General features: G+C 39.3%; 2 protein-coding genes across 2 annotated transcripts; one reads left to right on the forward strand and one right to left on the reverse strand.

The window, feature by feature from the left end:
- Positions 1–530: 530 nt before the first annotated feature.
- On the reverse strand, positions 531–4,184 carry ndufb8 (NADH:ubiquinone oxidoreductase subunit B8). The gene is made up of 5 exons (XM_006630277.3): positions 4,056–4,184; positions 3,218–3,344; positions 2,593–2,692; positions 1,461–1,616; positions 531–698 (listed from the first exon to the last, which is right to left on the reverse strand). Exons 1-5 carry the CDS (start codon positions 4,141–4,143, stop codon positions 606–608), a joined length of 564 nt encoding a protein of 187 aa, XP_006630340.1. The 5' UTR covers positions 4,144–4,184; the 3' UTR covers positions 531–605.
- A 1,631-nt stretch (positions 4,185–5,815) lies between these two features.
- hif1an (hypoxia inducible factor 1 subunit alpha inhibitor) lies at positions 5,816–21,438 on the forward strand. The gene is made up of 8 exons (XM_006630351.3): positions 5,816–6,214; positions 10,690–10,940; positions 11,900–12,048; positions 12,476–12,621; positions 13,014–13,120; positions 14,598–14,661; positions 15,051–15,161; positions 17,255–21,438. The coding sequence occupies exons 1-8, from the start codon at positions 6,032–6,034 to the stop codon at positions 17,309–17,311; spliced, it is 1,068 nt and encodes a 355-aa protein (XP_006630414.1). The 5' UTR covers positions 5,816–6,031; the 3' UTR covers positions 17,312–21,438.
- The last annotated feature ends 864 nt before the right edge of the window (positions 21,439–22,302 follow it).

The following is a 22,302-nucleotide window of genomic DNA, read 5'->3' on the forward strand; positions in this document are numbered from 1 at the left end:
CTAACAAATACCTGTGCTGTGTGACTGTGTCATACCTACTGTAGAGTAAACCACACAGGAATTGAACTTAACAGGACTGATGCAGGCACATATAATTGTGCTTTCAATTGAATGGATAAAATAAGGGTTTTGGAAGACCGCTTCATCATATATTTGTATTTACATGATATACAGTATTAGAACACACTAGGAGAACATTGAGGAGGTGTAATTTCAGCTTCTTGGTCCATCCACCTTTAGAAAGCTCCTTATTTCCGGTCATTGTCCTAGAAACCAGGAGCCCACTGTATCCCCAGAAGAACAGGGCACAAGGCAGGACTACATGCTGGAAGGAACGCCAGTTGATTACAGGGCATGCACACACACTCAGGGACAACTCAGAGACACCTATTAACCTCTCCAGTATGTCGCTGAAGACAGAAAGAAACCAGAGCCATTTAAAAAACCCAGGCGAACATGAAACTAACCTGCAAACTCCACACACAAGCCCGAGCTAAATGTATACAGTTAAAGCAAACATAACAATAACATTGTTCATATAGTAAAGTTTATTAGAATAACAGCCATAATAAGATTCTATACAACGGACAGACTCAGTTTAAACACTAGATTTCATAATGTTTCACTTCTTCTGGCTCCTTGCTGGGGTCCCCTCCCCTTTCCAGATAGAGGTTATTGTAAGGATACTGCTTGGGAGCCTGAAAAAGCAGAAAACAGCTGAATTACTAAACATATGACGACAGTTTGTAAACCAGGTATAGACCTTCTTATGTAGAATTTAAATTGTTAAAGGGATGTTATTTTAAACCGAATCATGCAGTGGCAAGACCTTATCTAGAATACTGTAAGCACGTCTGGTCACTATCAGTCCACAGCAGGAAAAGTACAGTAGGTACATTCCCCAGCTTCAAGGAAAGCCCTACACTGACTCATCTTTTTATTATTGTTGTGGACAGTGCCTCTCCCTCAAAGGCATCGACAAAGTCAGCCCAACAGAATCAAAAGTATAAATGATGAATCCAAGGAACTTTTTTCAGCCATTTCTAGAAAGAAAGGATTTCGGCTTCAACATCATGGCTTGTTCCACACTCCCACAACCCTTACGGTGAAGAATAACCCTGCGTTCTCTGCTTTAAATCCATTCTCAAATACTTCCTGCCTGTGTCCTGCGGTTTGTCTTGCACTTCTGAAGATTTCTGAAGATGTCCACTGAGTTGATTTTGTCAATGCCTTTGAGGATTTTGAATACTTTTATATAAAGTCCCCCTGCAGCCTTCTCTGTTCAAGACTAAAGTCCAAGACTCAACTCCTTCATCTTGTGAGTGTAGGACATTACCCTTCGATTAAAAGATCATAAAGCCAACCTCCTCTATATAACTCCTGTATATGAACCCTGGTAAATCCTAAAGAAAATTAGTTTTGATCATCTCATTTTTTTAGCTCCTCCAGAGCGAACTCACCACAGGTTGGTAACAGGGAAATTTCTCTCCAACCCAGAACATGAAGAGCATGAAGCCAACAAATCCTAAGATGTGTTTACACATTGTATGCCAGGGGACCGGGAAGGGGGATGTATCCACTCGGTTCCGGGTGAACATGTCGAAATCCCAGTGCATCTGGTAAGGAAGCACACACACCCTTAGCGGCCTCAAAGAAACAGATCACCACGAAAATAAAAAGAATGCATTCTAAGTAAATCTGCTTTCACATGGAATATTTTTACCCAAACTAAATACAGTTTTACGCTTAAGGCATTTACTTCTTGGTCAAAACTAAAAAGAGAGTATTGAACAGTAAAAAGGGAGCTGTGTGTGCTGCAAATTTATAGTCCTTATAGTTTTGTCTCGTTACATTCCTTGAAATCTTAACAAGATGTCATGATTCCCCCCCCCCCCCAGTTAAGAACATTAAAACAGCAATCAAGATCCGAGCTGCTTTTCGCTTATTGTCACGGGGACTGAGTGTTTCACCTGAATCTCTCAAGCAGAGTTTAGAGGTGATGGTGAGGTCATCACTAATCCCAGAGTCCATTTATCTCACATTTCAGTCCTGCGGTTTAGGGATATGCTGGATATTTAATTGCCCATTTGTTTTCAACAGTTCTTAAAAGGTAACATTATTTTCAACAAAATAGATTGTTGATAATGTTTACAATAATCATGATTAATAACAAAAAAATGCTAGGATTTCAGAGGGCAAGGAGTACACTGCTTACTACACAGAGATAGAGTGAAGAGGCAAGGACTTGAAATTCACAAGGTATTTCATTGTAAAATAAACACTGAAAATGCAAAACATTCACTGTATCCTTCAGGAAACTCGTTAAATCATAATAAGGATGAACAATCTGGCACAAGGTTTTATGCTGCTAACACAAACCTAAACCATAGGTACGCACAGCTTTACAAAAAATAGCAACAAGATAAAACTATCATGAGGATTTCAAGAAGAGAAAAACTTTTCTCAATATTGCCATGGACAATTAAGTTTTTAAGTGTTCCTAAAATCTTCCTTTTGCCAGAACACATCAGGTTTTAAACACCCCTCTGGGAGTTCTCACCAGCTGGAGGCCGAGTGACACACACTCCTTACCGGCTCTCCCCAGTTCCTCCTGAAGTCAGGGTTGTCCCAGGTGTAATAGGGATCTCTCTCGTGCTGAGATCTGTCGGGAAGCTTGGGATAATCACCAAACCTACACAGAAGGCAAAACAAACACCATGACATGGGAATCAGGGCCCGCAACTAAACAAATCAAGCCACACTCAGAAAAATGATATTGCAATATTGTTCCTTTGCTCTCCGGCAACATTTATATGAGCTTACAGAGTATTTTCCTGAACATGCTCCTAAGAATGGAGAAACCTGCATGCACTCTGTTTCAACTGTTCTGCATTTAACAAAGTTCCCCTATGGAAAGCAAACATCTTCACACCTTGAGGTGGGTATCCAGTTTTGGTCTTTTTAATGTCATAAAACTGAACCACAAAAATTAACGTTTGAGACTGTGTGGAAAAAATAAATTGAAAAAACTACAGCACTTTTTTTTACTGTAGTTACAATCACACAATCACACATTACCTTAGTTTTTAGGAAAGCTGGTTATGGTAACGGTCAAGCTTAGTTGATAATAAATGCAGGTGAATGGTCATCGACCACCACCTCTAACTTGGGCAAAGTAGCATTTCCCCATATAGTGGATAAAGAGGGACCACAGTACCCCATGCCATCATCGGGGTACGGCTTGTAATCCTCCACCCGCATGTTGTACTTCTTGGCAGCAGCGGCCCTCTCCTCAGGGGTTTTGGGGTACGGTCCAGGCAGCATATCCTTAGATACGCCAGAGGCTGTCAAACGGTAAACAGCAGAAAGGTTTCAACACAGAATGGAAAGTCAAGGGTCAATTGCTAACTTCATAACATCTTCTAAAAATCTGGGGTTTTATGTTGGAGTGGAAATACACGAGAACATTGGTATAGTTCAAGAAAACGTCTTAAACACTCATGCAGGTCTCACCCCGTATCATCATGTCTACCCAGACAAATGTCAGTATTTTTTATAGGGTACATTTACCACTAGATTGAAAAGATGAAATACTATTAAACCTTAACAGTTCAATACTACTTATATTTGAAGGTGTACCCAAATTGTTCTCAACAGCCAAAACAACACTTTTATTTTTGAGACTTAGAAGGAAATACTTTCCCTTTCAAAAAAAAAAGCAAAACATCGCCAATGTAAACAGAGCGAAGCGATGAACTTGGAAAGGTTGGAACACGTCGTCATCAGAAACGCGACATTAAAGATGTAAGATAGAACACATTTCTGTTCGTGACCTTAAACCTCCCGCAAACTCACACAAAAGTGGCCACCGAAAATCTGAAGATTAGTGCATCTATACCAAACTGAGCTATTTTCGATGATTCAATTATTTCCCAAGGTTAGATGTTTTCTTCCTTTCTACCCAAGCAATGCCCTTTTGTATATTTCTGAGCGTTCAAACAACGCCCCCATTCCAGGAGTTATTCAGATGCAGGATATGTAAGCGGAAAGCCCACCTGCCCTGGCCCCGGACACAAGCGCACTCACGCCCGTCCATTTCCCCTTGGACAGGGTGCGGACCCAGCGGACACCCTGCGCCGCCATGTTGCCTGATCAGCTCGGAAACACCGATTACGCCTGCGCGAGCTCTGAGGCTACGGAACCTGAGAGGGACGGAAGATTAAAAAAAAACCCAGTACTGAAGATCACTGGGGAGGGAGTTCATAGCAGGTTGACCTTTATTGGGAGGTATTGTTTATCAGCAATTCCCCTGCCTATCTGGAATTATATTTCATTAAAACGTGTGTTTGCAAATGTTAACACTGAAGAGAAGTACTGCTTGACTAAACTTCAGTCAAGTGTAAATGTACTACTGTGTGTGTTATTTTTACAGTATTTCTGCTCTCCTGATAATCAAATTTGCGTAATAAAGAATATTATTATTCTTGTGGCCAGAGTTATTAATTTGAGTGAAAGGATGACGTTTAATATATAACTGCACTTACAATGCAGACAAATGACAGGTGATGACAGTTTATTAAACATACAGTATAATCTCCAGATACCAACTCAAGATAACAATAGATCAAATCAAATCAAAGTTTATTTATCAAATGCACAACAACACGGCGTGCAGCAGTAGTTGCTGGCAATGAATTGTCTTTTTCTGCGAGCTCACAAAAATTACAAGAATCACAAAAATCACAAAAATTCACAAAAACACAAAAATCACAAAATTGAGGTTACATTTTTGATATTTGAATAAAACTCAATATGAGTAGAGCTGCTATGTGTCCATGGTGTATGCAATATATACATGTAGTGCAGTTATGCTGAATACAGTGAAAACTGTGTGTCCATGTAGCCATTACAGGGGATTTACTGAAGGAGCTGCAGGTTGGCTATTTAGCAGTCTTATTGCCTGGAGGTAGAAGCTGTTCCGTAGTCTGTTGGACTTTGACCGAATGCTTTGGTATCGTTTACCAGATGGTAGGAGGGAAAACAGTTTGTGACTGGGATGACTGGGGTCCTTGAGAATGGACCTGGCCTTCTTCAGACATCTAGCTGAGTAGATATCCTGGATGTTTGGTAGCTCACAACCGGTGATGAGCTGCGCTGACTTCACCACCCTCTGCAGTACTTTGTGTTCCCTTGCGAAGCAGCTCCCAGACCAGGCAGTGATGCAACCAGTCAGGATGCTCTCAATGGTGCACCTGTAGAAGTTGGCCTGGATACAGTATGTGACGGCATGCCCAACTTCTTTAGCCTGCGGAGAAAGAATAGGTGCTACCGTGCTGTCTTGACCACGGTGTTGGTGTGGAGGGTCCAGGTTAAATCCTCTGAGATGTTAACTCCCAGGAACTTAAAGCTGCTGATCCTCTCCACTGCAGTCTCATTGATGTGAATAGGTGTGTGGTCTCCACCCTGATGTTTCCTATAGTCCACAATCATCTCCTTAGTCTTACTGATGTTCAGAGAGAGGTTGTTCTCCTGGCACCATACTGCCACCACTCCTCAGATGGTGCTATTACTCAAAACACTTGAGGTAATCCTACAGTCAATAAAAATATCTAAGAAGTGGTATTTCCATTCGATCACAATTTCTGTGCCCTAGACGATTTAATTCTTTTTTTTAAAAAAACTTACTATATTCCAAACTAGAAATGACAACAATTATCACAATGCGGGGAAGCGGGATCAGTGTATATTTTCCCTCCCGCCGGTAGACGGCGCTGTCCTGCTGGCGCGCCCCTCGCAGAGCGGCCTGTCTTACAGGTTTCAGATTCTTTGGCAGCCAGTGTGTGTGTTTACAGTCTCCCTGCCTGGCGCTGCGGCGGTGGAAACACCTTCTGCATGTAGCAGTTATTGTCGTGCGGTTTGAAATGACTACGCATTAAGTAACAGAGTCCGATATCATCTGGTTTTGTTGTATTTCCTACCGAAAGAACGGGTGTCAAAGTGAAAAAAAAAACTGAATCTCCGGAGCTCAGAAATGGCAGCAGCAACTGCCGTGGCTGAAGCGGATCCTGCGGGTACCGAGGGTGGTACCGGATTCTCCGGGGTCCAGAGTTCGGGCTGGAGTGAGTCTCAGCTCCGCAAGTACCCCTTCCCAACCAAGCCCATACCCAGGCTGTCCCACAGAGACCCCAGGGCTGAGATTCTAATAGACAACGAGGTAAGGAGACTTTGTTGTGGTTTCATTTTTGGATGATATTGTCTTGAATGTAGAATATTGTTTCCTGCTTCACCAAGCGTGCGGCGGTTTTGTGCCTGCTGTGTTCCAGCTGAGTGTTAATTCGACACTGACGTCCTTGCCTGACGAAGACAGTCTATATCCAAAATTAAGAATAGTTTTTTTAGAAAATGCGATGCGACTGACTGTTAAACGTGTGGTGTCGTTCTATAAATAGTACTCTTTTAAGTGTTTTAGAGCTCCTTAAGACAATACAAGTACTAACCAGCATTTATTTTGAAATGTTATATGGCATTTGTTATAAAAGATTAGAAAAATAATTTTAAGACATTCATGCATTAAGGTCATCACAATGTATAACACGTTATTTACGATCTTGAAGAGTGTGTAATGTTTAAAATCTTGGAGATCTTACATATGACAGTTCTCACAGTGTTACTTGGAGACTAAGCACATAATATAGGAGAAACTCTCAGGAGTTACTTCAATTGTATTTTATGTCAAATAGAAATATATTTTTTCCTTGTATGCCAAGTAAAGTCCCTCTTTAAATATACGAGAAAAGACTGGAGAGAGAAAACGAGCATGTGTTTTCTAAGACAGACACATCAGTCACCATTACTGCAGGAGACATTCATCAGAATAGACGGGTTTTGGAGCTCACTTCTAAATACCTTTTAATTGATCTTCTATCAGCTTCAGGGAACAGACTCTAGATAAAACAGTGTAGAAGTGCAGAAGACAAACCTGAAACTGGATCAGAATATTTTACAATAAGTAGGTGGAAAACAAAAAATGTTGGTGCTGTATTTAATAATGACAATTGGAAGGTAACTGGTAGAAACCTTGGCCTTATTCATAAAACTGTAGTAACTAACATTGTAAATGCAGTACACCATAAGAATCTAATGGTAATCACATTCTTGTTAATCTCATAATCACAATAATATTCTCAAAATATCAATGTCTTTTTTGTGCCAGTGTTTCTAAGACATTAGAGGCACTGTAGGGGCTATAGGCACAACATTGTGTAAGTGGTCACTTTTTACCTACGTACTCAAATGTGATTCTCTTCATATTAGATTTGGACAAATGTGCCATCTCTCATAACATTAGTAGAAGATGTAGGTGAAGAAATTTATATTTACTAAATATACTTCTTCCTCTGTTACATTGTTAACTTCTCAGTCTCACTCCTCTAATTTCTAAAAGAAAATGTGATGGTGCTTCTGCACAGCCTTGTGGCTCCATTATTGGGTCTTTCATTTTGAATTAACATGTGGGAAAGCTGTAAACTGCCTTAAAATGTGGGGGGGCCGGTTCTATGGAGTTTTATGTTTGCAAGTTAGGAGGAGCTGCTGTAAAAAGGACAGCTGGGGACTCTCCCACCTATTGACACTCCAGGACTTCCACTGGGAAGATGGCTTCAGTGTATAGCCTCATCTGCAAAATGCCTGGGATCGGGATGCACTGTAATGGCTTCAATGAGTTGTCCTAGGCATCTCAGAAAACAGGCAAACCGTTCTGTAACAGCATCTTCTCAGCGTGATTAAAATTGCTAAGACCTGAAGAAGGGCTTCTGGTTCCTTTGTGGCCTTTGTGAATGTTGCCCTGCTATGCTAGTACCTGCACCGATATCCCAGTTTCTGTGCAGATCCTTTGCTGGCAGGGCTTCGTTTTTTAAATTGAATTCCATTTTTTCAGCTGGTGTGGTGTGAGCAGCCCTGACATCCGCAAGTAAATGTTGGAGTGTTTGTGTTTTTGTTGACTGGTTGTGTTTGCAGTGCTAGCAAAGTTCCTGTTTGATTATTGCGGCTGCTATAGTCCCTTCAAAATGGAGTTTGCTATGCCTGAGCTTTGCATACATACGACCTCACATACACCAGACGTCTTTACCTCATCTTTGCAATTTAAGAAGTGCATACCTGTGTGTGCGCACTGTTACACATAGGTAAATTATGGCTGGAGAGGCAAGTGTGTAATTTCTGCCTTAAGGGTAATTGGGTTCTACTATAATGGCCTTAGTGAGGTTTTCGGTGATTACCTGCATTCTCAAATAAGATGTTAGTTGTCGACTAGAGGTGTTTTTAACACTTTAAGAAATGTATAAATGTTCATTAGAGAAATTGTGTATCTGATTATAATATATTATTAGGATTTCAACACAAGATTTTTTTTTCCTTTTGGGTACAACAGCGTGACACGTTAATATTGCGTTACATTGTCGGAATCAGTTTTAAAGCTGGGCTGTGTCGCAAAAAAATATTTCGCCATCTCGGCGAGTTGCCTCGTCCTTATGGTCTGGAGGAGCCTGAATGAACTGCTACACTTTAACCGATAACAGGCTTCGTTCGAAAGGCGTTATTTTGCAAGCCGTGATTTTTTTAATGCAAGCCTGCGCGTTACATTTTCTGCACACGAAGATTATGTTCAATTTTTTTTTTCCTGCTTCCTACTCTGTCTCGCAACTACCCTGCAGGTCTGCGGTTGGAGCTGATAGTTTCGAGTGTGGAGCAGGCTGTACTCGGAGGTGCCCCACGTGCTCAGATTGAGTACGCTCCTTCTGTCACGTAGCACAGTGCTCGAGAAAGCATCATCCCTGCCGCGTGCCAGAATGGTTACTTATTCATGGTGCGCGTGGGGCCAGCCTTCTCCAGTTGCTAGTTTAGGTCACAACAGGTGCGCGGGAGTTGTTCTAAACTTAAAGTGCTGTTATTTTATAAAGGACGCGGCTTCTTACATAAAGCAGCCTATCAAAATGCTTAAATATATGGTTCACCTGATTTTCAAATCTGGAAACAAAAACGCAAGCATTAAATCGTATCACAGAGGTTCTGTTACCTTATTGCTAGTTCGGGGTTTCTTTTTCATGAATGTAAACGACGATGTTTGAATACAGACTGAAAACTGTCTTTGTGAATCTGAAGGGGTATTACTGTTGAATGAGCTGGCAGTGGTGTTCTTCTTTATTCTTTAAAAAATCTGCTATCAGCCTGCTTTTAGGAAGAATTTTGATTTGAAATGTCTATTTTATTTCTCTCCATCCCTAACTGACTTATTCCTACAGTACTATAAAGTAGGACTGAATAATAAAATAAAATCCCACCCTTTGAAAAACGTTTTTTTTTCTCTCCAGCCCTCACTTGTTTGTCTTAAGATCTTGGATCCCAGAAGATGTGTTGTGTAGTAATGTGTGACAAGTTTTGTTTGGTGAGGAGGAAACTAATGTCATTAACGTTTATCCCGGGGAAGGGGATTTCTTTTAGAAATCCTCAAAGGCAGCTTTACAAATGTCTGTTTCCATTCACAGAGGAGTGAAGACGCTTGCTGCTGAGGGATGAGAAACATGTAGCAGTTTTCCTCTGTCTAGCACACTGTCCCTGACCGTCCCTGAGTTTCCCCTCACACACACTGTCGAGAGGAGGCCGCTCAGCCCATCCAGCCTCGCGGTAGTTAGTAGTTAGATCTCATCCAGCAGTTTCCTGAAAGAAACCAGGGTATGGGCTTCAACAACATGGCTGGGCAGCTTCTTCCTATAAAAAGATCCCTGTCAGGGATGCTGCAGGTAAAAGCAGCCCTGGGCCCTTGTTGATTTTTTTAGCTCGCTCTGAAGATATGCAATTGCAATTCGTAAACTGGAGGAAAGAAAGTCCGATTGGCGAGACCTGCTGCTCCAGGCCCTGTTCAAATACCACTTTGGGCGATGTACGCAGTGACGCACAGATGGCAGCATCTGTAGGTGTGGAAGGGCTTTTGATGACGTGAGGCTGCAGCGCCCTAGCAGCTGAATGTGGGGAGCGTGAGTCATGCTCCGGTCTTCCGTACACTGCTCTCCCAGCTCACGTGTGAGGCTCTAATTGAACTCGGGTGGAACAGTCTCGTCCTGCCTTGTGTGTGTGTGGGTCCTCTGGGGACCCTGTAGGAGGCTGAGCAGTAGCCATTGACCCCCCACCTTATACCCCTTTTCTTCTGCTCCCCAATCAAGATCCAGTAAGGAGTTAGGAGGCCGTTCCCAAGTGTTAGAAATAGGAAAATTAAAGCAAAACATTATTTTATGCGCAAAATATTGTGCTAGTTTCTGGATCCATTTCAAAATGTGAATTTGGATTTTTCTTAAGTGGCAACGAATTTGACAAACCGTAAGCAAGAAACAGAAGTGATGGCCTTTTTAGTATTGTTTGGTAAGCTGTTTTGTTTCTCATGTTTAGGGAGCTTTCCTGTAGATTTCTTAAGCCATTGATTAGTACTTTCATAAATCTGGTACAAAGTGTCTGCATTAGTGAAAATATATAGATTCACCTTATTCTAAAGTGAGAAAGAGGTCCTTGTTAATCGAGTGAAGCAAAGATGTTTATGACTCTAAAATTACAGATTACTTTACAGTGGCTAGTATATTTAATTTCTTGTTGGTTTCTCTTTTGTTTTTTTGCATTTAAACAAAAAATGTTTTTTCACAGGAACCAGTTGTCCTAACAGACACCGACCTTGTCTATCCGGCACTCAAATGGGACTTAAACTACCTGCAGGAGAACATAGGAGGGGGAGATTTTTCTGTGTATATCGCGCAAACCCACAAATTCCTGTACTACGACGAAAAGAAAATGTCAAACTTTGAGAACTTCGCTCCCAAGTCGAGACGCGTGGAAATGAAATTTCAAGAGTTTGTGGACAAGATGGATGAGATGGAAAAAGCAGGAGGAGATGAAAGGTAATTTACCAGTGAGTGGAACTGAAAATTATTTTTGGTGTTCCTTCATTTTGTTCCCTTGAATTACCGGAGGTGGCAGGGAAATGGTCCACTAGCATGGCCCTCTCCTGCCACAGTGGAGCACTTCTGCTAAAACTGTACCACAGGTTGATGGATAAGAGACCATAAATGTTGCATTTGCAGTCCGATGTGCTGGGAAACCATTCACTGTGAGAAGCTGAACAATTATTTTTGTTGCTTTTAATTAAAAACATTAAGAGAGTTAACAACTGGGGGAAAAGTGCTGTGGATTATTGGAAGAGCTTTGCAGTTCTAGAAGTCAAGAATCAAAGTTCAGTACTTAAACAGCACAAACATTCCTGGTCAAGGAACATTGTATGAAGTGAGGATCCAAGCAGACCAATATGCAAAAGTATCATGAGAGTTTTTCTGCAGGTGTGTCAGTCAGTAGAATGTGTTTGGTCATATTTCATGAATTGAAAATGCTTTTTTGGACATGACCGTGTATTCAAGCAGTTTGGATAGCTACTTTGGGTCCCAACCACCATGCCATACACACGATTCCCCCAATACTGACTTCTCAGCCTTGGCACTTATCTTGAATTATTTGTATGGGTTTTTGTTTAAGTACTTTATGTATGGGAAGTGGCTGATGCTGAAACATCTTAGATAAGATATCTGGAGAATGCATTTGTGATAATCCAGCAGTAGAGCAAATACAAGTTTGCTCATCTTGTGAACAAAGCAATGGGCAGTAAGCAGAGGCAAGGGTCAGTGAAGACCCGTTTGGAGGAGGTTGAAAGCCAGCTGTGAAGGGGAGTGGAACAAGAACTGTAGCTCTATGCGTTAGCTTTTATGATCATTATATAAGCATAAGTGGTCCAGTCATTTAAATAAACTGCTAAAATAGTTGCAGTAGAAAGCTTGAATGCTGAGTTGTAACCTTTCTCTAATTTCAGGGTTTATTTGCAGCAGACGCTGAACGACACAGTAGGACGGAAAATAGTGGTGGATTTCCTGGGCTTTAACTGGAATTGGATTAACAAGCAGCAAGCTAAGCGAAACTGGGGGCAGCTGACATCAAACCTGCTTCTCATAGGCATGGAAGGTAGGGACGGTGCTTCCTGCCACTTTGGGTGCAGCATGGTCCTTTTGGTGTTGTCTTATCATGTTTCTCTATTTGTACATACAAGCGGTCATTGACCGCTAAGGACCTAGATGTATCAAGAATGCCTGGTTCCTCATGTTTTCTGGACTGTAGCGATCTGCTTCATAAAACGGCAGGTCTTGCATTTTGTCACTTCTGTGTGCATTGTGAATGACACATTTCTATATTGTATTGAAGAATGAGCCATCTTTTATAATTACGTTTTTTAAATAATTTAATCATTTACTCTGATCCAGCTTATCAGGATATTTATTTGTTGGGTCCAGATGTGCTGAAAATTGCGTCATTAAAAGTGAATACTGTGTAAATTCAACACCCTGGTGCGTGGAAGGAGTTGGGTTGTAATTTTCTCTCTTGTTCTTTGTAGGAAATGTGACCCCAGCCCATTATGATGAGCAACAGAACTTTTTTGCACAAATTAAGGGTTACAAGAGATGCATACTCTTCCCTCCTGATCAGTTCGACAGGCTGTACCCATTCCCCGTTCATCACCCATGTGACCGACAGAGCCAGGTGAGCTCTCGGGCAGGGTGGGGCCTGGATCAAACCTGCCAGTTGCCAATGTCAAGCCCAGACCTTCGCAGGAGGCCTCCCCCAGCTGCCGGAAGACCATCTTTCAGCACGCGACATATGTTCTTTGGGATTAACAGGCATGCTGTGTGTGCTGTTGTGGTCCAGGCTTAATACTAAGATTACAGTGGAAATCCTAGAGAAGAATTTTCCATTTAAATCTAAATAACATAAAAGAAACATCAAAGTGATGTTCAAAGGCCCACTGAGTTGTCACCTTTTGCATAAGAAGCCCGAGCCACGTGGTTTTAAATAATGTAAGCATGAGTGCTAAAAATAATGCAACATTTAGAAAAAGCAACATTATTGCTTTAATATTGTTTTTGTCTTTCTAGGTTGATTTTGAAAACCCTGACTATGAAAAGTTTCCTAATTTCAAAAATGTCATTGGCTATGAGACTGTAGTTGGCCCAGGAGATGTGCTGTATATCCCAATGTACTGGTGAGAGAACAGTTCTAATGTGGTTTAATTTTGTATTGAATTGATTACTTTTGTAATATGTGGCATGGTAGTACAGTGGTTAGCAGTGCTGCCTTGCGAGCCCCAGGGTTCAATTCCTGTGTCGAGTTTGGATGTTCTCCCAGTGCTTGCATGGGTTTTCTCCAGGTGCTCTGGTTTCCTCCCACAGTATGAAGCCATACTGGTAGGTTAACTGGCTTCTGTAAGACTGGCCCTGGTGTGAGTGTGTACGTTTGTGTCGGTGTGTTCATTGTGGACTGGTGTCCTGTCTAGGGGGTCTCCTGCCTTGTGTCCGTTGCTTGCCGAGATGGGCTCTCCTGTGTCCCTGAATTGTATAAAGCAGGTTGAAGAATGATGGATAGAAACTTACGTCACTTACAGCTCCCAGAACAAGGCTGTTTGAGTTTTCACTATTGGCCCATCTAATAGCGCAGTGACTGTGGGACATGAGGTGCTTAAAAACAGTACTAGTCTTCAGGATTAGCCACTTAGTGCCACCCAGAACAAAGGAGGCACTTTTTTATAGTCTGTGTTAATATATATATATAGCCTATAAGAATAAATCCACAAAATGTCATTTACAATTTTCTGTTTCAGGTTTAAACGATCATGCCTTTAATGAATGAATCTTTAAAAGACACGTTTTCCTGACATTTCTGCTTTGTGGCCTATTACGCACTGTTTCAGAGCTTTTTAGATATTTATAAATGTTCTGGATCAGCTCGTGCAACCTGCTGTATTCTGCACAGGATAATGCGGCCATAACAGCAGTACTAAACCTAATGGACTCCAACGGAATATACAGGCTCAGGATGTAGAAACACTCGGTGGGCTGGCTGTTTGCCAATGGAGCAGCAACACTGCTGTGCCAGCTGACAAGTCTCCCCTGCCTCCCACTCTGCTGCGAGGCTGTCAGAGACTGATCCAGCTGTGACAACCCCTTCTTCCAGACCAGTAGCTCTCGACTTCTTCAGCAAATAGAAGAGAGGATGTTGCCAACCAGCTGCTTAATATTTAGAAGTTCGTACTGAGATGCCGCTTCTTCCTGTTCTCCATGGCTGCTCTCGTGTTCATTTAGATTCTGTTTCTCTCTTTGTTGACCTGAGAGGGGCTGCGCTCACAATGGGAGCTCTTGCAGATTATGATCAGCACATGTAGCCTGAAATTAAAAAGTAAATTATTATTTTTTTAAATAAGGGTCTGTTTCAACTTGGACAGATTTCTGTTGGGCTAGGATATCACCTAGAACTTGGCAGCATTTGTTAGTCTGTTCATCACTATTGAACTATTTCTGATCTGCTTTTTAGAAATGTTAAAACATGTACTGTATATAAGCATATTACAGCCAAGGAATACCTATTAGTTCAATTCTTCAGAACACAGGGGGTGCACAATATTTATCGTAATATACAAGTCATTTTGTTTTAACAATAATCATTGTTTTTTTTTAATGTTTTAGGTGGCATCACATTGAGTCGCTGCTAAATGGAGGAACAACCATCACAGTAAACTTCTGGTACAAGGTATGAAGCAAAATAATAAAATGAAATATTGAATTTTACAAGCCTCATTTGTATTGTCAATCCAAGCGTATTAATCCACATGTACAGCTGTGTTTCATCCTTTGCAGAGTTAGTTGTGAAAACATTTCTAGTAAGACTATTTTGATGTATCGCATGGGATTTGATTTGGGGAGAATTAGCATAGGTGCTCATGTCATGCACAAACTGTGTGCATATTTACTTTTCGTATCTGCAGTGTACAAATTGTCAAAACTAAACAAGACAATGTACTGTACTTCTTTGAAGTGAAAAGCTTAACTATCTATATGAAATGAAAAAATACTGATATTTGTGAGTTGGGGGTTTTTAGTTTAGACTCCTAGAACTTTTACTGGTTTTGTTTTTCTTAGGGTGCGCCTACCCCAAAAAGGATAGAGTATCCACTGAAGGCTCATCAGAAGGTGGCTATCATGAGGAATATAGAGAAGATGCTGGGAGAAGCTCTGGGGGATCCTCATGAGGTACAGCTGACATGTCCAAGAAATAGAAGGATTTACATATGCAAAAGGTCTAGTTAACTGACATGTACTAGTGGTTTATAAGATCAAGTTCAAGCACGTTTTACAGGAACATCTAAGCTGTGCAAATCAGGCGGCCTTCATTCAAATTAACCTAGGGTTCTTTACATGTTTAATTAATGCTAACTTTCTAAGCCAGGGGTATCAACCTGATCTGCTGATCTGATGTCAGTCTTAATTTCATTTAAATGTAATTTATGCAAGCCAGACATACCATAAATGATCAAAATAGCAGGCACATTCATTACAAGGTATTATGTCTTTGCAGTGTTTTGGTATTCACAACAAAATATCTCCTTTGAATTGCATCTCCACTAGATTACAATTTAGAAGGATGTTACCCTCTGAGTGTGGTACTGTATGTTGTTTTTGTATTATTAACCATGGAGATTTAAAATATAGAATAGATGATATCATATATACAGTATCATTGTTTTATTTATGTCTTGTATATTTTATAGAAGTATAATACTGTAGTTGTGGTTATTTGTATTTTGTAAATCTGTCAGGCCAAATTAAATGAGCAACTATATACATCTGTACCTCACAAATGCTTGATTTATGAATTTGTGCTACACTAAAGCATGTATTTTAATACCCTTTTTCATCTGAATGAAGTAATGTTCACTACAAAGATGATGCATACTTGTATTAAACATAATATTGTCAAAAGGCAAAGAAAATAATTAAAACATTTCTCTTGTCTGTAAAATGTGACTGAAAAGGACTGAAGAAGATGAGCAGTTGAGAGACATTTGTGTTGCTTTCTGTTGCCTTCAACTTGCTTGCAATGTGCAATTCACCAATATACAATTTGTACATATTTTGTCATAAGCTAATGTACTATGTTAAATCTTCTAAATATCATTGATAAATATACAGTAATGTTTTTATTTTGAAAATGAATCCCCTTATGGTAACTGAATAGTATTGGGAGATTTTCAGGATCTTGTGTGTGAGTATGAATTTTACATAGAAAGTAATGGGAACTTAATTTTCATTATACAACATTTCTCATTCTGAATAGTTTCTGAGGAATGATTTACCTTTGTAGATGTGAGGGAGGGGTCTATATCAGTTGGTAAATTGCAGACTGAAATGTACAAAGTGTAGAATTAGTTACTACAATCATCTGCTTGAAGGACTAACAAAGCCATTTGATAAATGAGGAGCAGCTCACCTTGTTTCATAATCAGCAAAAGTTATGTATTTTACTGGAAAACAGAACTGGCAAAATCTAAGATGAATATTGTGTAAAACAATAGAAAATGCAGAACAGTGCTAGAGATCAGTGTAAAAACAGCAGAAAATGTACGAATACAGCTATTGCTCTTTGGCAACGGCTACATATGATACAAAGAAAGTATGTTCTACTAAGAAATACAAACATTTCTAATTCATATAAATGAATATAAAATTGAATTCCTCCCTATAAACCTCAGAAGTACTAAGCCCTCATTACTATATTAAAGTATCATCTATTGCAATAGATTGCAATATTAAAGTATCATCTATTGCTTGGAGAAGTTTGGGTGACTTGTGTGAACAGGTCAGGTGATGTCAGTTTCTCTCCCACTGCTATCACGCCAAGAAACATCCCTCACGCGCTAATTCTGTGGCCTTTTCAAACAAGTGCATGACAACTGATTAAATGAGTCAGACCATAGAGCACACAGTGAATGCAAGACTGTTACAGTAATGCCACCAAATGTACCTGTTTTGTGCATGGAGTATACAGGCTCAAACAAGACTTGAACTGAATACTTGTTGAGGTCTCTTAACTGCAACTGACCTGTGGGCTCAACAAATATACTTGACAATGTTTGACAGCCTTGTTCTAGAACTTAAAGTCAAACTCCACAGTATTTTTTGCAAATGTGAAAAAGATAATAGATCATGCAAAAGAAACTAAAAGGGTGTGCCATATTGAAATACATCTTAGACCATGTTTTTTCAAATAAAGAAATGTGGCATTTATGCACTCTGTGGATTTCTACATATTTTGAGATCAATAAAATTGTTTTTTTTTTCTTCAGGTTGGCCCTCTGTTAAACCTCATGATAAAAGGACGATACGATCATGTTTTCAGTTAGTGGCTTCTTGAAGGGACTTTTTGGATGTGTTTTCTGCAGGAGAGACTGAAGTCGGCAGTATCTGTGTGAACTCCGGAGCCAGTATTGCATGGAATTGCTCTGACACCTTGGAATCTTTTGTCTGTCCTCCAGTTTGCCTTCATTGTCAGAACTTAATTGTTACTGTGGATTCTCCTACCTGTTTCTGTTTCCATAAAATGATTTTGGAAGAATGAAAAGGTTTCCAATCTTTGAGACATTTAATATTGAACATTGCATATATGAAGAAATTTAACCCGGGGTGATGGGAATAATTTAATCACTACAGCTAAAGATGGGTAATACTGAATTGAACTAAAGTATATCAGCAGTTGAGTAAAATATTCCAAATTGGAAACACACTTGCCAGATTGAGTGAGGGCATTATCTTGGAAAAGTGTTTCAAACATAATGAAATCATTTTATTGTTCTCAGATTTGGTAGAATGAGTGATCTCCATTCTTGCTCTTTAAGACTCTGCACCTCAAATTGCACCTCATTTAGGCTGTTGTTTTCCTCCTCCTCGTGAGCTGTTAATGATGTGACGAGAAATAGTAAACAGCACAATTGTAGCCATCAAGGAGTGAGGTCAGGGATGTCTGTCTTAGAGTCCTTTCACAAAACATTGGCCTCTTACTTGATTTCATAGCTGAAGAGCATTAAGCAGTTTTGACCTCACCAAAAAATCAGTTCTGTTGAGTTGGAACCCATTTGTAACTTGGTATTCTGCAGCCTGTGTAATTCATATAGCCTCTTTCAGTCTTTTTAAGGTCATTAAGGACATTTTTGATTTGGGCAAAAAATGTCCAAATACAAGTCCAATTTTCCCCCAAAATTATTTTATGTTACCCTGCAACATGTGAAAGGTTTTAGGTCATTCATGGCCTTTGTATAATGTAATGCTGATTTGGAAGTCTTCCCTGACTGTGTGGATGTGTTGGCACAGCATTATGCCTTTGATATACAGTAGTGGTGCATTTGTACACCTACAGCTCCCTGATAATAATTAAGCGTGAGTTCTTCGCTCCAGGTACACAAAGATGTTAACTTTCTACTCATTAAATAAATATACTCAGCTGGTTGCTCCAGAGTGGTCAGACATCTTTAGGTATGTACAGATTATATTACAGCTGCTGAATGTTAGATACTGCATTTCTTTACAGGTATCCCTTGATTCACAAAAGGGAAATGAATGCATCCCTTTTTCCTCTTCTGTATCCTCTTTGCTTGTGTCCAGCTTGACACATTGCAGGGCACTCTTTATCATGTGTGACAATTAATGCTGTGTTCCATATTTGGGATGTCTGTAACTTGTTCGGCTGAGTTAAAATAACTTTTAAGTTTGTTTGGTATAGATGTAAATTGTTTAAATGAAAATTGACTGTCACCCTGTAAGGATTCTGTGATGTAGTCATGGATGGATAACAGACCCAGGGTAGGCTGTCATTAAAGCAGCTGATAAATGCATTGGAATTTGCTGAAACCAATTACTTATTAATCTAGGGATACCTGTACTGTTTTTTCTGTGTTATTCTCTTATTACATAAGAGATTTTAGTCTAAAGCAAAGAAGGCTTATTGGAAACAGAACACAAATATACAGTATATTTGTAAGTGATGCACTGAGCAGAGATGACTGAAAATGCTTGTATATATGAGTGTTTTATAACTGAAGGAAAGTTTGTGGCATTTTGAATTTTTGGGGGGCTTAATAGGTTTAAGTTAAATTATTGCTGATTAATTCTAGGATATGCATTTTTGTTAATTGGTATTTTGTAACATTTATATACCGTCTTATGGCATGCCCTCATTGTTCACGTCTGGGCTTTTTTAAAACTGTTTATTACACTCTATATGGTACAGTTTAACTTGTAAATTGATATTGTTAGAATGTGCATAAGCATTATGACAAGTTTGATGTCTTTTATGTTGAAAGTCTAACTGTAAAGTTTGCTTATGATTTCAGTAGAGTTCAGTTTCAGGAAAAAAGCTAAATGTATTCATGCTCCTCAGTTAAATTAATTTAAAATACTTTGTAGATGACAGGTCTTTATTTCACCGCTTTATCTTTTAGCCTTTGATGAGCTAAGGGAACAGTGAGAGGAGGCCTGCAAAGCCCTCAGAAGGAAGAGCAGATGATGAACAGTTTATTTCAGTTTATAGGTCCTCCAGTCCATAACTCAGTTGTGTCCTAATACCCGGCTGAATGGGTACCCTAGGTATTATCATACCCTCACTCTAGGTACACTCCAGTCCTGGTCCTGGATGCGCACACACCTGCTGGGGTTTATTTCAGTTCTCAGTTAAGTAATTAAGCACGTAATTGACATAACAATAGGATGAATTTAAACTGTTTCTCAGCTCTTAAACTTGTTGGAAACTATTGCCTTTCATAAGAATATAAAAATCCAGAGCAAATGCTCCAATCAAGCATCCAATTAAGTAACTAAAATCATCTGTAATGAAAACCAGCAGGTATGAGGGCTTCGAAGACCATTCACGGTGCTAAATGACATCCCTAGATTTTTTTCAGCATTGGTGTATTTTTGGGAATCCAGTGCCACATAGAATTTTGTGACTTTTCTAAAAATATTAGCATTGTGAATTGTGCCGTTATTCATTTTTATTAAATTAAATTCATTAGATAATTTGACACATGTGCAGTTGTTTTCTAGAATCTTTTTCAGTTACAGTATGTGAGAACGGGATCATTGGATTTAAGTTTAGAGTGCCTATTTGTAATGAAGATCTTAAAAATACCCTAATTTCTGAAACATTCAGTAATAATATGGTCCTTCTAGAATACATAAGCATTTCTTGACCCGATATTTTGAGGGTTTAAGTAATCATTTGCCACACCTTCATTGCCAGTAAATCTATGAGATGGCTAAGAGGTTAGTAGTGATGTTGAAAATAATTTTCAAGACTCCTCTATTTTCTAGAGATGTCTTTATATTGGTCAATTCAGCATTTCTTGTGAAACGTAAAATTAACTTACTTTCACAAGCTTTAAAGATCCCATTTTTATAATTTGGTGTTTATTCAACATTGGATAAACCTAACATTTGGATTCTTTTTTGATCATTCAGTATGGAGTTGCATGGAGTTTTTTCACTTCATTATATTTTTTCATTTTAATGTAGTTGTCTTCTAGGAATTTGCTTAATGTTATTTTTAAGAGCAAAGGCAGTTGCTGATAAGAATGCACGCCTTCATTTTTGTATAAAATGCAATAAAGTTACCAATGCTTAGGGAGAGAACCATTATTTCCTATGTTAATAAGCACAAATGTCAAAGTATAACTGGTGGCTTGCTCACATGGTGTCTCATTTCAACATAGAAAGCAAACTTAAGTGTTATTGTGCATTAATACCAAAAGACATTTACTGTAGAAAGTAGCAATCCTTTTAAACGGTTGTTTTCATGTACAGCTGGAGCATGATCTTATGTAAAAACCTAGCAAAGGATACAGGGAAAGGTTTCCCTAACCTTTAATGATCGCTCTTCCGTAGCTTCAATTACTTGCCTGTCACAATAGGAAATCTAAGTTTTAAACTGGAACAAGCAAAGCACCCTATCTTGTGGTTTGAGAATTTGACTCCCTTGTCAGGTTTAGGTAGAGATCACTTTATTGGCATACCCCATTCTTTTTGCATACCCCAGCTTGCTCTCCAGGAGACACACAGACAAGGAGAGAGAAGCCTGGGGTCAGAGCACAGGGTCAGCCATTTATACAGCACCCCTAGAGCAGCTGGGGTAGAGCAAAACAGCTTGGACTTTAACAAGAAACATTTTAACAAACTAAATTCCTAATGTTTTACTGTGCCAACCACTGTGTTTTATTTCTGTACAGCACTGGCATCCTATCTATTGATGCTGCTCTTTGACTGTTGAATGCTGTTTAAGACAGGCTGCTGCTGTTTGTTTAAAAATACATTTTCAGCAAAACAGGGAGGCTGTATTTATTAAACACTGGGCCCTGTTCTTTACCGTAGTGGGCATAACTAAATTAAATTGCATTCGTGACTTGCTGAGTATTGACTGAACAAATATAAATGCTGCATGTAAAAATGTACATTTGACATAATTAAAGTTAATGCTTTGCCTTTTGGTTTTCTATTGGTCATCTTATTAGTGTCTTTGTTCCATCCGGTCATTTATTTCCTTCTTAGTATGTTTTTTTTTTCTTACTGATTTTATAAAAGTAAGTGGTTTAACAAAATGTATGCTTTAGTCTGTGTTAGCATCGACAAATTGATCTGTTATACTGCAAAATATGTAATTTTATGTGTCAACTGATACTCTTTGAGGAATTGAAGAATCCTTACAAGAAATGCTGTACAGCATGGGTAATTTTCCACTCCATTCTGATACTGGATTTTGGCACAATCTTCTTATTAATTGATTAATTGTTTGATAATGTAGACATAATTAATAAGCTTGTTGTATGAAAGCCCTGCACTGGAATGGATTTGAATATCCAGTTTGTGGCTACCTCTGGATTACAACATTACTGCAAGAATAGGGGCAATACATATAGGACAGTTCTGTAAACGCTTACAGATTTAGGATGAGAGGAGTTAAATAGCAAGTCCTGATGCCATCAAAACAGTGGGGATGCAGTCCTTCTAGGTTTGCTGGATTTGCTTTGTAGATGGGTTTATAATTTTTTTGTTTCTTACAAAAGGGAAGCTACTGCTCATGTGTTTATTTTTGCTGTGATGTGCACTGATTGTGAATTTGGAGTCACGCTTGGAAAAACATGTCAGAATAACTGTACATACAGTTCTTAAATAAAATGTAAGAAACTATAACATTTAATTACTATGAGGTTTGTATAGAACGTAACTTGTACTGTCATGTCGGGAAGTATTGACACCCTTTTTTATCAGCGAAACATGAATACTATTCCTTAAATACTTTTATTAAAACATAAATATGCTGTACATATGCATATACATTGTTGTTGTATGA

The sequence above is a fragment of the Lepisosteus oculatus genome, chromosome 4 (genome assembly GCF_040954835.1).
Source record: "Lepisosteus oculatus isolate fLepOcu1 chromosome 4, fLepOcu1.hap2, whole genome shotgun sequence".
Classification (NCBI taxonomy): Eukaryota; Metazoa; Chordata; class Actinopteri; order Semionotiformes; family Lepisosteidae; genus Lepisosteus; species Lepisosteus oculatus.

Bases quoted from the DNA above. Each gene is read 5' to 3' on its own strand.
- ndufb8 (XM_006630277.3), bottom strand. From the start codon at position 4,143: ATGGCGGCGCAGGGTGTCCGCTGGGTCCGCACCCTGTCCAAGGGGAAA. The intron at 2,693-3,217 runs GTACTGTGGTCC...CCTTCTGTGTAG, and splicing joins TACCCCGATGATGGCATGGG to GTTTGGTGATTATCCCAAGC. The intron at 699-1,460 runs GTGAGTTCGCTC...CTGCTTTTTCAG, and splicing joins TTCCCTGTTACCAACCTGTG to GCTCCCAAGCAGTATCCTTA.
- hif1an (XM_006630351.3), top strand. From the start codon at position 6,032: ATGGCAGCAGCAACTGCCGTGGCTGAAGCGGATCCTGCGGGTACCGAG. The intron at 10,941-11,899 runs GTAATTTACCAG...CTCTAATTTCAG, and splicing joins AAAGCAGGAGGAGATGAAAG to GGTTTATTTGCAGCAGACGC. The intron at 15,162-17,254 runs GTACAGCTGACA...TTTTTTCTTCAG, and splicing joins CTCTGGGGGATCCTCATGAG to GTTGGCCCTCTGTTAAACCT.